General features: G+C 48.6%; 2 protein-coding genes across 5 annotated transcripts in view; one reads left to right on the top strand and one right to left on the bottom strand.

The window, feature by feature from the left end:
• Positions 1-10,743, top strand: part of Jarid2 (jumonji and AT-rich interaction domain containing 2) — a 186,656-nt gene extending 175,913 nt beyond the window's left edge. For all 3 annotated transcript variants that reach the window (XM_059263106.1, XM_059263105.1, XM_059263107.1), the window contains 9 exons: positions 1,876-1,994; positions 2,083-2,153; positions 2,816-2,930; positions 5,261-5,366; positions 5,718-5,900; positions 6,369-6,499; positions 7,316-7,499; positions 8,458-8,565; positions 10,247-10,743. In XM_059263106.1, coding sequence (XP_059119089.1) covers positions 1,876-1,994; positions 2,083-2,153; positions 2,816-2,930; positions 5,261-5,366; positions 5,718-5,900; positions 6,369-6,499; positions 7,316-7,499; positions 8,458-8,565; positions 10,247-10,399 — 1,170 coding nt within the window. In that variant the 3' untranslated portion in view covers positions 10,400-10,743. The remainder of the gene's footprint in view (positions 1-1,875; positions 1,995-2,082; positions 2,154-2,815; positions 2,931-5,260; positions 5,367-5,717; positions 5,901-6,368; positions 6,500-7,315; positions 7,500-8,457; positions 8,566-10,246) is intronic.
• A 1,916-nt stretch (positions 10,744-12,659) lies between these two features.
• Positions 12,660-14,351, bottom strand: part of Dtnbp1 (dystrobrevin binding protein 1) — a 122,365-nt gene continuing 120,673 nt past the window's right edge. For both annotated transcript variants that reach the window (XM_059263109.1, XM_059263110.1), the window contains exons 9-10: positions 13,852-13,995; positions 12,660-13,030 (exon numbers count right to left, since the gene is read on the bottom strand). In XM_059263109.1, coding sequence (XP_059119092.1) covers positions 12,792-13,030; positions 13,852-13,995 — 383 coding nt within the window. In that variant the 3' untranslated portion in view covers positions 12,660-12,791. The remainder of the gene's footprint in view (positions 13,031-13,851; positions 13,996-14,351) is intronic.

The following is a 14,351-nucleotide window of genomic DNA, read 5'->3' as shown; positions in this document are numbered from 1 at the left end:
CCCTCAGGCTTGGTGTAGCATGAAAGGGCATACGGACTGGGGTTGTCCTGTGTGTCTGAACTGAACTGGGACATCCAGGCATTTTCTCTTGGGCCAAAATTAGTTGATTGAAGACTGGAATTCCATGGCCCCTGCTGGAGGGCTCTGAGGGGCATGTCTGGGTTCCCATCACTGCTCTAGCTAGCAGTTTTCGTTCCCAGTAAACTGCCTCTTCCTATCCTCCCTGTGTGTTCTGGAGGAGAATGTTTGGAATTCCCTGAAGTCATGGTATGCTTTTCTCCTCTCCCGTTCTTCATGTAATGGGATTGGCAGGTCGCCATTTTTGTGCCATTGCCAGCTCTCTCCTTGGAGTTAGTGTAATGCTGGAAAGACAGTGAGCTCTTGTGTGCCCAATTAGTGGCTGGTAAGTGTGAGGTGCCGGAGGATGGAGCCAGTCCTGTTTGTTTACAGTCCCTGGCCAGAGCCCAAGAGAGACATAGGAACCCAGCAGGGGTTGGTTTGTGAAGGGAGAGAAGCCAGTTCAGATCCCTGGCTCAGAGCAGTTGTAGCTGGGAAGAGGAGAGTGTTGAAGGTGTAGTTTTTCCCGATGGGCTCAGGGAAGAAAGTCTCAGGGCTTTGGAAGAAAATTCTGTTTTGCTGATCACACTCTTCCCATCCCAGCCCTGTGACCTGGGGCTTGACATCCACTCTCAAGCTCATGTTCAGCTCTGCCCAGGGTGGCCGTTACCTTGGACTGGTTTGACACTCATGTGACCGTCACAGTTGCTTCCTGATGCCTCATGACACTGTGGCAGACATGCCAGATGAGAAGGTTCAGCTTTGACATCTGCAGGAGATGCTGATGGTTATTACTGTCCATATAGCTCATTTTACAGGCTTCTATTCAGGAAATTTTTGTTCTCTCAGAAAGACGAGATAGGTATTTCCATAGCCATTACCTGAATATTTAAAAGCAAAAGTGAAGGTTTGCTGAAAGTCAGTTTTCAGTTTGTGCCTGGCTGGTACCTCGGACTCTTATAAAAACAGCAGGCCTTTTTCTCTCCCCTGGTGGACAGTGACTGGATTTGGAATGAGTCGGGGTGTGTGTGTGTGTGTGTGTGTGTGTGTGTGTGTGTGTGTGTGTGTGTGTTTGGGAAGTGCATGTAGAGGTACAATTTATATGGTTTTCAGGGATTACCCTGAGTATACTGAGGTCACCAGGCTCTTTGGCCGCCGTGCCTTGTTTGAGGCAAGGTTCACCACTGCCTATGCCAGGCTGGGTGCCCTGTGAGCATATCTACTTGCTAAATTGTCCTAGGTATGCCGGGATCACAGATGGACAGACACTACTGCATCCAATTTGACTTATGTTTGGGAATCCAAACATTGAGTGAAAGTTGTTTAAATAAACATTTCTGTGAGATTGTCTCTTCACATTCTTGTACAACCATCAGTGACAACGGTCCCCAATCAAAGTTCAGTTCTCTGAACCCCTTGAAGACAAACTTCCCTCTGCCTGGCAGCCGCTGGTCTGCTTTCTCACTGTAGCACTTCCTGTACAGACTGACTGGATACGTCCCTGAGTGTGGTGTCTCAAAATTCAGCCACAGTGGGTCAGGGGTCTAGCCGTTAAAGGCAGGAGTGCATAAACCACACTCAGTTACTCCACTCATCCTCACAGTCCGTAGGGGGGGCTTCTCCTGATAGTGCTTGACAGTGCGCTCATCCCAGAGGTCACAAGCCTCCAACCCTCAGATGTGACAGCACCATTGCCTTAGGTGCGGAGGGAGCTGCTCATGGGAATTTCCTCCCAGACACCTTGTTCTGTATAGTGTTCCAACTGTCTTGGGCTTCATGTACCACATAGGAAATGACTGGCCTTCCTCTTCTCTACAGCAAGAGTACTGGAGGTTAGTGGAAGAGAAGGACTGTCATGTGGCAGTCCACTGCGGAAAGGTGGACACTAATACTCATGGCAGCGGGTTCCCGGTGGGAAAATCAGAGCCCTTTTCAAGGTAATGGTCTAGACTCTTGTCCATATTTTGGGGACTAGATAGTGCCCTTCTCACCAGCTTGTTACAGCCCCCATCTTTCCCTCTGCAGGCATGGATGGAACCTCACCGTCCTCCCCAATAACACAGGGTCCATCCTTCGTCACCTTGGTGCTGTGCCTGGTAAGTATGACCATAAACACTCTGCTGTTCCCACTTTCATAGCAAAAGCAGGGCCAAGCTGGTTCTTTTAAGCACTGGTAGAGAGGCCTGGGATCTTAGGTGCAGAGTACATGTAGTGACATTTTAACATTGGGAGAGAGGGAGAAAGTTTGCATTTGAAGTCTGAGAAAATGTGGACCCCACTTGGCAAACAAGTCTGGGGAGCCTAGTTTAACTTGGAGTATTAAAAAGGGCTTTTCCAAACTGAATTCTGACTCCTAAAGGCTGTTTTTTGCTAGCAGCCACAATAAATGGGCTAAGAAGTGAAGACTGCTTCTGACTTAGGCACAGGCATCCCATGGAGGTTCTGGTTGCTGTGGATTCTTTCTCAGGCTTCTGAGACTCCCTTCTGCCTAAGCTAGGAACCTTGTATCTCACCCTGCTCACTGTGGACAGAGGCACTTATGCCAAACCTCTGGGGCTTTACACATTCATTCTCAGCTCTAAGGGTCAACAAGCTACCCAGCCAGAATGCAACAATAGTGGATTCATTTCTGTGTAGCAAGTGAGGAGGGGCAGGCACCTTTTTCTTGCTTTGTTATATCTGGGAGAGGCAGAACCCCATTTTTTCCCTGGAGGAAGCACGGTTGCTCTAAAATGACATCTCTTCTCTTACTTTGTAGGAGTGACTATTCCCTGGCTAAATATTGGCATGGTCTTTTCTACCTCATGCTGGTCTCGAGACCAAAATCACCTTCCATATATTGACTACTTACACACTGGTGCTGACTGCATTTGGTGAGTACTGACCCACAGCAGCAGGTGCAGCTGCCCTAGGCATCCCAAGCAACTGGTGCTGTGAAGGGCCTGATCTTGCAGCAGCTGGAAGACATGATGCACTTTTTCCCTAGCCAGGGCCCAGGCTCTCTACTTGTGCCACAAGGGTTGCAAAGTGGCAGAAGAGGTTTTCTGTTCTTGGCCTGTTGTGATGTTCTCTTGTGAATTGCCTCCTTAGCCGGCTTCCCTGCTGGGACCCCATTATGTGTTGTGGAATTCCCAGAGTTGATTTCATGGCAGCATTCCTAGAGTGCCAAGGGGAGATGGTCTGGCTGGGCAGCTTCATCTGAGTAGCCTTTTGCAAGAGCTCCAGAGCTAGTCTACCCACACACCAGATGATGCATTGTCAGAACTGTGGACCTCTGCATAGTGCAGTGTGTTCTCTTCGTTGGTCCTCTGAGCTCTGGTTTCTGTGTTGATAACAGCAGCAGATGGGGGTTGACTGCATATAATATGATGTCCCATCTCATACTCTTAACAGCTTGCTGGTCCCAGTCATTTCCACTAACAGATAATTGCCCTAATGGGCTGATGAAATATTCTCTATTAAGTAAACGGAATCTTCAACTGATGTCTCCTCTCCTCAGGAGCCCCATGTGAGCAGCTGTCTGCTAGTGTGGGGTACAGGTTGTTCATGACCTTATGAGCAAGGAGGGGTCTGTGTGTTGTGTGCTCTGCAGTGTCTTGTGGGGCCTGCTGGGGTGAGGCTGGTGATATGGAGCCAGATCATAGTGGCCATGAGGCAGAGGGAAGATGGCAGCTGTGGAATGCTTTCTTATAGAACCCAGAGATAGCACCACCCATAATAGGCTGGGTCCTCCTCCATCACTCACTAATTAAGAAAATGCCTTACATGCCTGCCTCCAGCTGCATCTTCCGGAGGCATTTTCTTAACTGAAGTTCCTTCCTCTCAGATGTGTCAAGTTGACATAAAACTATCCAGCACTGCGAGTGTGAAGTGGCCCATGCAGTTTATTTTTAATAGCTTTAGAGGTGTGAGCGGTTTAATGTGTTCATATCCTTGGGCTCATGAAAGTAGAGCCAGGGATTGTAGGGCACATGGTTTTCTTACATGTAATTTATGTTAGAAACTCAGTATTTCAGGCATGAATCAGTAATGGCTTTGAAATGATAGAAACATTTAAAGAAAAGTGTGGATGGTACCTTCCCTTAGCAATTGAGACGAAGATTTGCCACAGAGATAAAATTGCAAAATAGACAGTTGAGTGTTGGGGTAGCTGGTCAAGCTTGTGGAATTGTGTCTGTGTGGAGCTGAGGGAGGAGGAACTTCTGACAAGTACCACTGGTGCCCAACAGCCCTGTCCCTGCTCCCATGTTCTCAGTGGTGGTAAGGGGATCTGATGGCTTCGGCAGCCCCAGGTCCTTTTAACATCCCAGTCTACCATGGGATAGCTTGCCCACGCAACAGTCATTCAGACAGCTGATCCTGCCCTGCAGCTTATAAGTAGGCTTCTGTTCACCATACTTTTGCTTATAACTTATGTGACCCAGGAGGTCATTGTGGTACAATTGGTACTTTCTTGATGCTGGGCTACTTGAGGCATTGAGATAGTGCCAGGAAAATGTTCAGCCTCTGTTATTGCTGTATGGTCTAGATTTGACTAGGTCACCTACATTTACAGCCTTTTCTCCCACTTTGGTCTCCATAAGCTGTGATATATATGTCCCTGACCCACAACTTTCCTCAGGGTCACTCTGTGCTCCCATGTAGGCCTCTACCCTCCTTCTCTTGTGTGTTTTAGTAAGCACAATTCCCTCAAGCTGGGTTTTGACACACTGGTAGAGAGAATTGAGAGTTCTCCAGGTCTCTGTTGACTTTCGTAGTTTCCTAGCCATTGTGGCCCTGGCTGGGGAAATGAGCTATGTGTGCGTGCACTGGGCTTGGCCCCTTCCCAGGTCTTTTCCTGGCCTGCAGCTCCAGGTCTCCCGTGGTTGCCTTGGCTTGGGGAATCCCATGTACCCATGCTGTCTGGTCAGGAGCAGTATCACTAGACCATTCTTTGCAGTGTTAGAGAACTCACATAAGCTGAGGGGGTTGCAGTTGTGTTTGTTTCTGGCTTTGGTTTGAAGGCTTTTTGGCTCACCTTGTGGGTCAGATCTGCATAAAGTGAGCCTAATATATAAGGCGGTGCCTGTGGTTTGGCTTTGTGCTGGGCAGAAGCAGCCAACAGCGATAGAGCAAGGCACTGGGCCAGCACCCCAGCTGCCCTGACGCTGGTCAGTGCCGAAAGTGGTCCCACCAAATGTCTCGTGTGTTTCCAATGTCCCAGGTATTGCATTCCTGCTGAGGAGGAGAACAAGCTGGAGGACGTGGTCCACACCCTGCTGCAGGCCAATGGTACCCCAGGGCTGCAGATGCTGGAGAGCAATGTCATGGTAGGTCTGTTGTCCACCTACACAGCAGCGGCTGTGGGTCCTCCGGGGACAGAAATTTATTTTGTTGTCAGCCCCTGACAATGCTGGGTGGGGACAGGAAGTGCTCCAAAAGTGTTGTAGGCCTAAAAAGGAGCTGCGTGCTTACCATGGTCCCTGCCCTGCAGAAACTTCTTAGACTACCATTGAGTTGTTTCATGATTGTTTTGTTATTTTCTGAAGGAGAATTTTAATGTGGTTCTTCGAGCAGCCCCTCCATTGGGGTTCCTGGCAAGTGTCCTTATGCCATGGGACAGAGGGTTTGCCTGGCTGTTCAAGGAGGGGCATGTATCTCATTTGACATTATCTCCCCAGATCTCCCCAGAGGTGCTGTGTAAAGAGGGGATCAAGGTCCACAGGACTGTACAGCAGAGTGGGCAGTTTGTTGTCTGCTTCCCGGGGTCCTTTGTGTCCAAAGTATGTTGTGGCTACAGCGTCTCAGAAACAGTGCACTTTGCTACCACCCAGTGGACAAGTATGGGCTTCGAGACTGCCAAGGTAAGCAGTGCAGGTGTCCCACAGGCATTGTGTATAAATCCTGATTCACTGAGTGTGAAGTTCATGTTGGAAAACCTTAGCCTTTGAGATCTTTTCACTGCATTGTTGGGGGTGGAGATCCTCAAGATAGGGCTGGAAGTTTTCTCCAGGAAAGAAAGTTTTTGAGGTTTTTATCATGAAGACTCTTGATTTCCATTACTGGAAAGTTGTGGGGAGGCCAGACAGATATACACAGGGTAAACACTGGACCTGCATATGTAGAACATCTCTGTCCATTCTGAGATGTGGTGCTAAGAATGGAATCTGGTGATGTTCTCCAGGTAAGCAAAGTGGCGGCGGCACAGCTAATAGCGATAATCCAAGTCCAGTTGCCACTTTAGAAATTCACAGGGCCTACCTGCCACTAGGAACCCTGGCTGCTCATCACTCATGGAAATAGATCCTTTGTAAAGGTGACTCCTCTTTCAGGAGATGAAGCGCCGCCATATAGCTAAGCCATTCTCCATGGAGAAGTTGCTCTACCAGATTGCACAAGCAGAAGCGAAAAAGGAAAACGGTCCCACCCTCAGTACCATCTCAGCCCTTCTGGACGAGCTCAGGTACTGTAGACCCAGGTCCCAAGACTTCAGGGGGTTTCGGGACAGGGCTGAATAAGCAGGTGGCAGTTCCCAGAACTGCAGGACCCCTGAGGCTTAGGTGTGAAGCCCTTTTTGTTCTGTTCTGTTTCTCCTATTGTCTTCCTGCATTATAGTGGGACTGTGAAGCTCTTGGTGAGCCAATATGAAGAGTGTGATCTCAAGCTGTCATTCCTCTGTGGTCATTGCTGGACTAGCCTTTCTGTAATTCTTTGCTCTAGGCTCTCTTGGCAGATACAGACACACATACCATAGAGTATATAGGCAGCAATATCACCTGACTATGGTGTGGAGCTGGTTTGTCCCCTTGAGTCGGCTCAGCTTGTGTCCCACTCAGGCCAGTCAGTCACTGAAGGACAGGATGTGTATTGTACATGGTTCTCTGTGTTGAACTCTTACCTCACCTGAATCCTCATGAGGCTTCTCCCTCTCCAGGGCTTCTTATACTGTTGGTGGGAAGCATAGAGATGTCCACCAGCTAGATAAAGTCTTCAAGGGTAGGGTCAGCAAATAGGTAAAAATCCTTGGCTTGGAGCAAGACTATCTGTAATCTTAAGCAAAATCCAGTCACTCCATGGCTTTGAGGCTTATCTGCCCCTTGTCTGAGCCCCTGGCTGGGGCTTTAGGAAGGCTTGCTGGGCTTCTCACACCATGGCCTGTCTGTGTTCTCTTGGAGGGCAAGTCTAGTCCAGAGAGGTCATGGCATGTTCTCTGGAAGGGGAACAGGTGTCCACTGTGGGCACGCAACCTTCTCATGGTGCCTGCCACTTGCCTGGACAGGGATACGGAGCTGCGGCAGCGCAGGCAGCTGTTTGAGGCCGGCCTTCACTCTTCCGCCCGCTATGGCAGCCATGATGGCAACAGCACGGTGGCGGATGGGAAGAAAAAGCCTCGAAAGTGGCTGCAGCTGGAAACGTCAGAGAGGAGGTGCCAGATCTGTCAGCATTTGTGCTACCTGTCCATGGTGAGTCTGTCTGCATGGGAGCTCAGTGCAAACCTACCAAACCTACCAAACCTACCATGGGCTCCAACACTAAGCCTTCCTCCAGCTCCTCAGAGCATGGTAGCAGGAATGTGAGTCAGCTGGCCACAGTAAGCCACGATGGATGTGTCTGTAGTTCGGAAATCAAGAGGAATGCTGGTGCGGCGCGGCCCCGCCCCCCCATTGATGGATGGTAGCACCCACATTCAATTAACCCTTTTGAAAAATACCCCCATACATACCCAGAGCTATTTCCTCTGTGATTCTGAATTCTGTCAGAACCACAAAGATTTACCTTGATGGCTTTTATCAATGCTAATAACTTGCATTGTTCCAAACTGTTCTGTTTGTGATTAGTCCTTGGAGTCATTGAAAGGGGGCAACCTGTTCCTTTTTCTCCTTTTGTTTGCATGGAGGCTTCTGAGAAAAAGCCTTAAAGGCCCAACAAATATTTGCACCCAAGTGTTGGGTGCAACCAACAATGAGCCTAACATTGTTGCTATTTAACACACAGGTGACAGGACTTGAGGTCTTCATAAAGAATGAGAATACACAGGCCCTTATAGGCTCCAAATGTCAGTGTCTTTTCATGTGACCTCAGGTAGCAGGGCACATGCTTGGTAGGCAACAGCATGCAGGTCCCCTTGGGTACTGAACTTTCGGAGCCTAGCAAACATAGTTTGGTCAGAAACTCCCCAAGCCTTCTAAGCCAATACCAATGTTTTGTCCCATCTCTATGATGAGGTGCTCAGGGAGTCTCTAACACATACCTGGAGGGGGCTTGGAAAGCTAAGGCAAGGGGCTGCTCACCCCCTCCCCCACTTGAAGACCCTGTTGCAGGGTTTCTTATCAGTTTGTACTGTTGTGAGTCACTGACCCCTAGCTTGGGCAGATGTGTGGACAGGCCTCCTTAAACTCAGTTTGTACTCTTTTCTTACAGGTGGTACAGGAGAACGAGAATGTCGTCTTCTGTCTGGAGTGTGCACTGCGCCATGTGGAGAAACAGAAGTCTTGCCGTGGGCTGAAGCTGATGTACCGCTATGATGAGGTCAGTTCTGACTTGGGCAGGGCCTTGGGTGCCACAGAGGCCTCCTTTGCACAGATTACGTTAGCTCAGGGCCTAGCCATGCTTGCAGGATGGAGGCTGAAGGCAGCCACTGTGACTTAAGAGGGATGTGGCCATTCATATCTAGACTGGACTGGAGAGATAGTAGCTTGAGTCATGCTGGGTCCTCAGATCCTCAGTGCCCTCAGCCTCTCTCCACATCCTTCCTGTTCACGGTGCCAGATTCTGTGCTTGTTCCATTTAGCAAGTTTGCTTCTTGCACAGGAGATGCCTGACCCCAGAGATGGCCCTTCACCTGCCTTGATTACTACAGTTTGGGAAGTAACTCTCTACCTTCACAATTACTCAAGTTCTCCACAGAGTATTTTCCTCTGGCTCCCAAGCCTGTTAAATGTGGATCAGAGAAAGTTGCCACCAGGGCCATTTCTGGCACAGCTGTGATTGCCTCGTAGCTACACTTGGATACTCTTCCCCTGTGGTGGTTCTGTACACAACAGAATGATTGTCTGCTTTCTTGGCAAGGCAACTTCTATAGCTTTCTCCCACGTTGCCTTTCTGGCTGGGATACTATCCTAAGGGTGACACTGGCCTTCAGCGTGGCATTGCTCTAACGAACCTGTCACCTTTTCACTAACAACCTGCCTTGCTTCTCTGGAACTTGTGCAGCCACTGGCTATGCTAGCCGGCAGGACATTTAACTGTAAGGTACTGGTTCCCAGGGTCCATGCTGCACCTTACTAAGGCACTGGAGTACTGTGCTTGGCCTAGGTTCTAGCCTTAGAATAGAGGGTAGTTGAAGTGGAACCCACATGAGATACCGAATATGAATTTCAGCCTCCCTTGATTCTTGTCTGTACAGCCAGGAGACATGCAGAAGGAGCTGCCGGGGGGACTTTTGTGGCTGTGGACTATGTGCTGTTGTGGGAAGGGATCATTTGAGCCCCAGGGGATGAGTCCCATATCTGCCTTGCAGACTGACCACTGAGTCAGAGCTGGGGGTGGTGGTGGTCATGCTCCTTGCATGATGTAGACACCTGCCACTGCCCATGGCTGCCCCTTTACCCACCACTGATTCCATGTCCTCTGTTCATAGTGGAATGTTTTAGGTTTGGGGCCATGTGTGATCCACACTGTCTCCACAGCTTCATACACTCTTTTCTCTTGTTTCACTCCTTGCAGCAATGAGCAAGGGGCAGCTGGCCACTGTTCTTAATTTCTGGATTTTTCTGTCTCTCCCCTACCCCCAACTATTTCATGCAGATCCAGGAGATGGCCTGTCTCCTGGATGGAACTCTTTTCAAAAATATATTTTAAGGTACATATACGGGGATGCAAGTACACTAGCTGTGGAAGGCCTTCAATTCCCTGGAGCTGGAGTTACAAAGCAGCTGTGAGCAGTAGTGGGTGTTGGAAGCCCAGCTCCTCCTGTAAGAGGGAGGCATATCTACTCTGAGCAACTGAAAGGTCTCTAGCCCCAGGAAGTTTCCTTAGGTGTCATCCTGAGCTGCTCACAAGTCTTCTGCATCTCTGAATCCTAAAGCTGTTTAGAAAGCCTGCCAATGTCTGCTGCCACACACTCCCAAGTCCTCATGCTAAGGTAATGCTTGTTGCCTGGGACCCTCTGCTCCACTAACTTCATGCTGTCTGTCTGTCGTCCTGGCAGGAGCAGATCATCAGTTTGGTCAACCAGATATGTGGCAAAGTGTCTGGCAAACACGGCGGCATTGAGAACTGTCTCAACAAACCCACACCAAAAAGAGGCCCCCGCAAGAGAGCGACCGTGGACGTGCCGCCATCTCGGCTGCCATCCTCCTGAAGATGCCGTGGTCACTTATATATTTTTTGTAATTACTATATTCTAGTTTGGAGTACTTGCTGTAGGATACAAGCTGTCTTTGCACTAGCTCTAACGAAGAATTTCTTCTGGTTTTAGAGAACTGATTTTGTTTTAGCATTAAACTGTTGACGTTTTTGTACGTAGATATCTAGATATTGCAGTCAGGTTTGGAAGCTGCCGTACACTCACTGTTCAAAACCTTTGAGGGGCTGTGTTAATTTGTATTGCCCCCATGGCTGACAAAAGCCTTTTTTTTGTTGTTTTTTGTTTTGTTCGTTTTGTTTTGTTTGGTAACTGTTGGAGAATAAAGGCTTTTTAACCCATTTTTGAAGAGGGTGAAGTTTGGAGAACAAATTTGAAAACCATCAGTCACATGAGCAGATTTTTATAGATTGGGAAAGGGATAGAAGACAGACAGACAGACAGACAGACAGACACACACACACACACACACACACACACACACACACACACACACACACAAAAGAAACTTGAATGGCTTTACTTCGGCTGTCTTTTCTTCTGTCTTGTGCAAGGGGAGTTTGTAACTTTGGGAACCGAGCGCCTCGTTTGTGTCGCCGGGCGGTTGTGGCAGCTGAAGGCAAATGTGAGGTCTGAGCGACTGTTCTCATACCAGCACATCACTATGCATCCGTTGGAGGAAGAGAGGACGAAGACAAAGACTGCCTGCCTTGGAGGGTCACTGAGGGAGACCTGTGCCTGATTTCATTAGGAAATCCATTCTGTTATTTTTGGTGCTGTTGGCTACTTTATCAAAATAAATAAATACATAAATAAAAACCACGAAAAAGAAGTCAGCGAACCCTTCAGATAGCATCCTTGAGGAAAAGGAAACCGTAGCTGACTGTCAGTGCTTCCTGTCGTCGGTGTCGTCATTGTCGTCGTCGTGGGTGCGCTCTCCTGACATTCCACCTCTGCTTGTCCACTCACACATCAGCATTAACCTGCGTGCAAACCACACCTGGAGCCACTAAGTCCGCAGTTCTTTCCGAATGTGAAACTACATCTGTGCTCATCTTGTCTATTTTTTCTCTTCATGTTTTAACAAAAAAGAAAAAAAAAAGAATCCTTTGTACATACTCCTGTAAATTGTTTTAAATACTTGAGCCTTTTCTTGGTGGGGGGAGGGGAGGGGGGAGAAAAGATGAAGAAAAGCCTTACATTTCAGTTTCTTCATCGGCTGGATTGGATGCTTACAGGGTTTTTCTTGTAACATTTCTAAGTGCTGCTTACATCACTCAACAACAACAAAACATGGTAATGGAGTAGCTGTTGCCCTTCTCCGGTTGTGTGTACAGTATGTGTGGAATAAAAAAGGGAAACTGTTTTCACAAGCTGTTCTTTGTTTCATAATTGGATCAGTCCGTAGCTACCCATATTGCACTGAGCTTGCCAGTGGTGACTGCCAGGAACGTCCTAGGATCCACGTTGGTGGTGGTTGTTGCAGAAGACTGAACTGTCGGGATATTTAACGATGACATGACAGTCGAGTGTTTTCCCATGTGGTTGTCCAGTTTCTATGGCCTTGCTGTGTACTTTCCCTCTTGGACAGTAAACTCTCGCCTATGGCTTACAGTTTGACATTTAATTTATTAGCGCTGCTCTGCACCCTCCCTCCTCAAGGGAGGACTTCGTGTGGTTGGTTTATTGCCAGTTTTGTTTACTTTTCAGGTTTGTACTACAAGGTTTAATAATAAAAACGAGTTTTTTGGACATTTCTGTCTGTCTTGTGGAAAGTGAGGGAAGGGATGGGCTTTCTTCTCTGGTCAGTGGGGCCGAGGCTGCAGGTCTAACTTTTGGCCAGGGAGTGGAGCTACTGAGGCATTTTCGTGTGACTGCTTAGCTACTCACTGTGGCTCTGGTGGGGACAGGAGCTACTGCCCTGGGGACCTTTCCTGTGGGGCTCAAGTTTATTTCTGCTGAGGTCCAGGTGTTCTCTTGTAGTGACAGCAGGCTTTGGCCTGAAGATGATTCAGCTGATGGGGTACAAAAGGAACCTTTTCAGATCCCAGTTTGACCTGACATGTTAGCAGAGTTTTTTCCGTTGTTACACCAGGGCATGAAGCCCACATGGCCAGGGCCAGGTCCTGTCCCCTCCAAGCCCCTCCCTCCTCAGTGGCCCTCCATACCTGGGTTCCTTTAGGAACGATTGGTCATATCAGCTGTAAGCTGTCAAGGCAGGAGCTTTTTTGTACAACCCCACATACTCACCCACAGCTTAATGTTTAGTCTAGCTTTATTGTGAGTTCTTCTGTAATGGTTCTCACATACCATTAGCAATGTGTAAAACCAAAGACCTCTAAAGAACCCGGCTTTGCAGGAGGATTCTGCACACAGCTGGCAAAGTCACTTAAGTGTCCTGAGTTGAGTCGCTGTCATCACTGACACCTGGGGTGGATTTTCTGTCAGTGTGTAATGTGACCAAGGCAGTGTCCACCTGTACCTCCTCCTCGTCAGACTGGATGAGGGGGGCATCAACGGTGTCCAGATCAGTGCCCACAGAGGGTGAGACAGGTGGCTGGAGTGCCGAGTCTGAGGGATCTGGAATCCGAAGAGTCATTTCATTCTGACAGGGGTTGGATTCAAGCTCTGTTGAAGAAAGTAGAAAAGGCCTCTGAGGTATTGCAGTTGGGAACTGCTATTGAGGACAACTGTCTGAGGCTACACCACAGGGCAGCCTCCTTCCCATCACTGCTTCCTGGTGGTTCTCCCTGCAGGAGCCACAGGTGAGCAAGCTGGGTGACCCTCTGGTCTGTGCTCACTCAGTTAAGCACCTGTGACACTAGAGAAGACCAAGAACTCTTGAAAACTCCATCAGATCCTTTAAGCGCTGTGCTAAAAGGGTAAGGGCACGTGCTAAAGGCCATGTGCGACCTAGACAATGCTACAGCTCCGTCAATCCCTGTACACTGGTGCTGAGATGAATTCAGAATTAGAGCCTCCAGCAGTTCTCCAGTTTTTCTAGGACTTAAGGACTGTGACTAAATCATTCCAGAGGGCTGAGGAGGTTCCATGAAGTCAGAGGAATCTGGACCCTCAGTACTGTGGAGAGGGTTGCTCCTCTCCTGTACATGAAAGAAACAAACACTGGCTAGTCAGAAAAGCTGCTCAGGTTTAAGGGTGCAAGCCCACAGTCCTGAAGGTCTTGGTGAGCATGAAACAAGAGTGTCATAAGTGGTATTCCACACTCCTGCTTAGGAAGGGCAGAGCTACCACACTCCCCATCCAGTGTCATCTGCCACCTGAGGCCCCCCACCCCCACCCTCACTGGAGGCAGTGGAGCTGGATACTTGAACTTAGCACAGTGAACAGTCTGCATTTCATTTGCCTTATCTACATGTGGAAAAATGGGTCCAGGAAAGATGATGAGTGTAAGTGATTTGACATTGCTCTCTGGTGGTGACTCTTACCTAAACCAGGGGACAGCACAATGTTCTCCTCTCCGCTGGAGTTCAAGAAGACATCCAGAGCCTCCTGGTCAGAGATGTCCATCAGGTCCATCTGTTCCAGCATGTCCACATTCACCTCCATTGATGACATGCTGCCCATGGGCTCTGAGAATAAAAGAAATTACACCTTTTTTTCCTTTTCATGTAAATGTTGAGTTTCATCATTATTAGGCTAATTACACTATTTTGTCCTAGCTCCTGCAATCACCAAGTGATATTGAATCTGTCCTAAGTCATCTTTCATTACCTGGCCCCTTGTTTGCAGGTGGTATTTGAAACGGTGCTCCTGCAGCATGCAGGGGCAGGTAGGAACTCTTTCAATGGGCCAATAGGAAGTTAACATTTTCGTAGCTCACCAGCAGTTGGAGACAGGGCCACCAGACCTGAGTGCCTGCAGCAGGATGCCTCTCAGAACTGGTGCTAGGTCACCTCCCACCACCAGCAAGAAAGAAATCCTAGGA

Source organism: Peromyscus eremicus, chromosome 5 (genome assembly GCF_949786415.1).
Source record: "Peromyscus eremicus chromosome 5, PerEre_H2_v1, whole genome shotgun sequence".
Classification (NCBI taxonomy): domain Eukaryota; kingdom Metazoa; phylum Chordata; class Mammalia; order Rodentia; family Cricetidae; genus Peromyscus; species Peromyscus eremicus.
The sequence above is the reverse complement of the archived record's forward strand: the minus strand, read 5'-3'. Positions and strand labels throughout refer to the sequence as shown.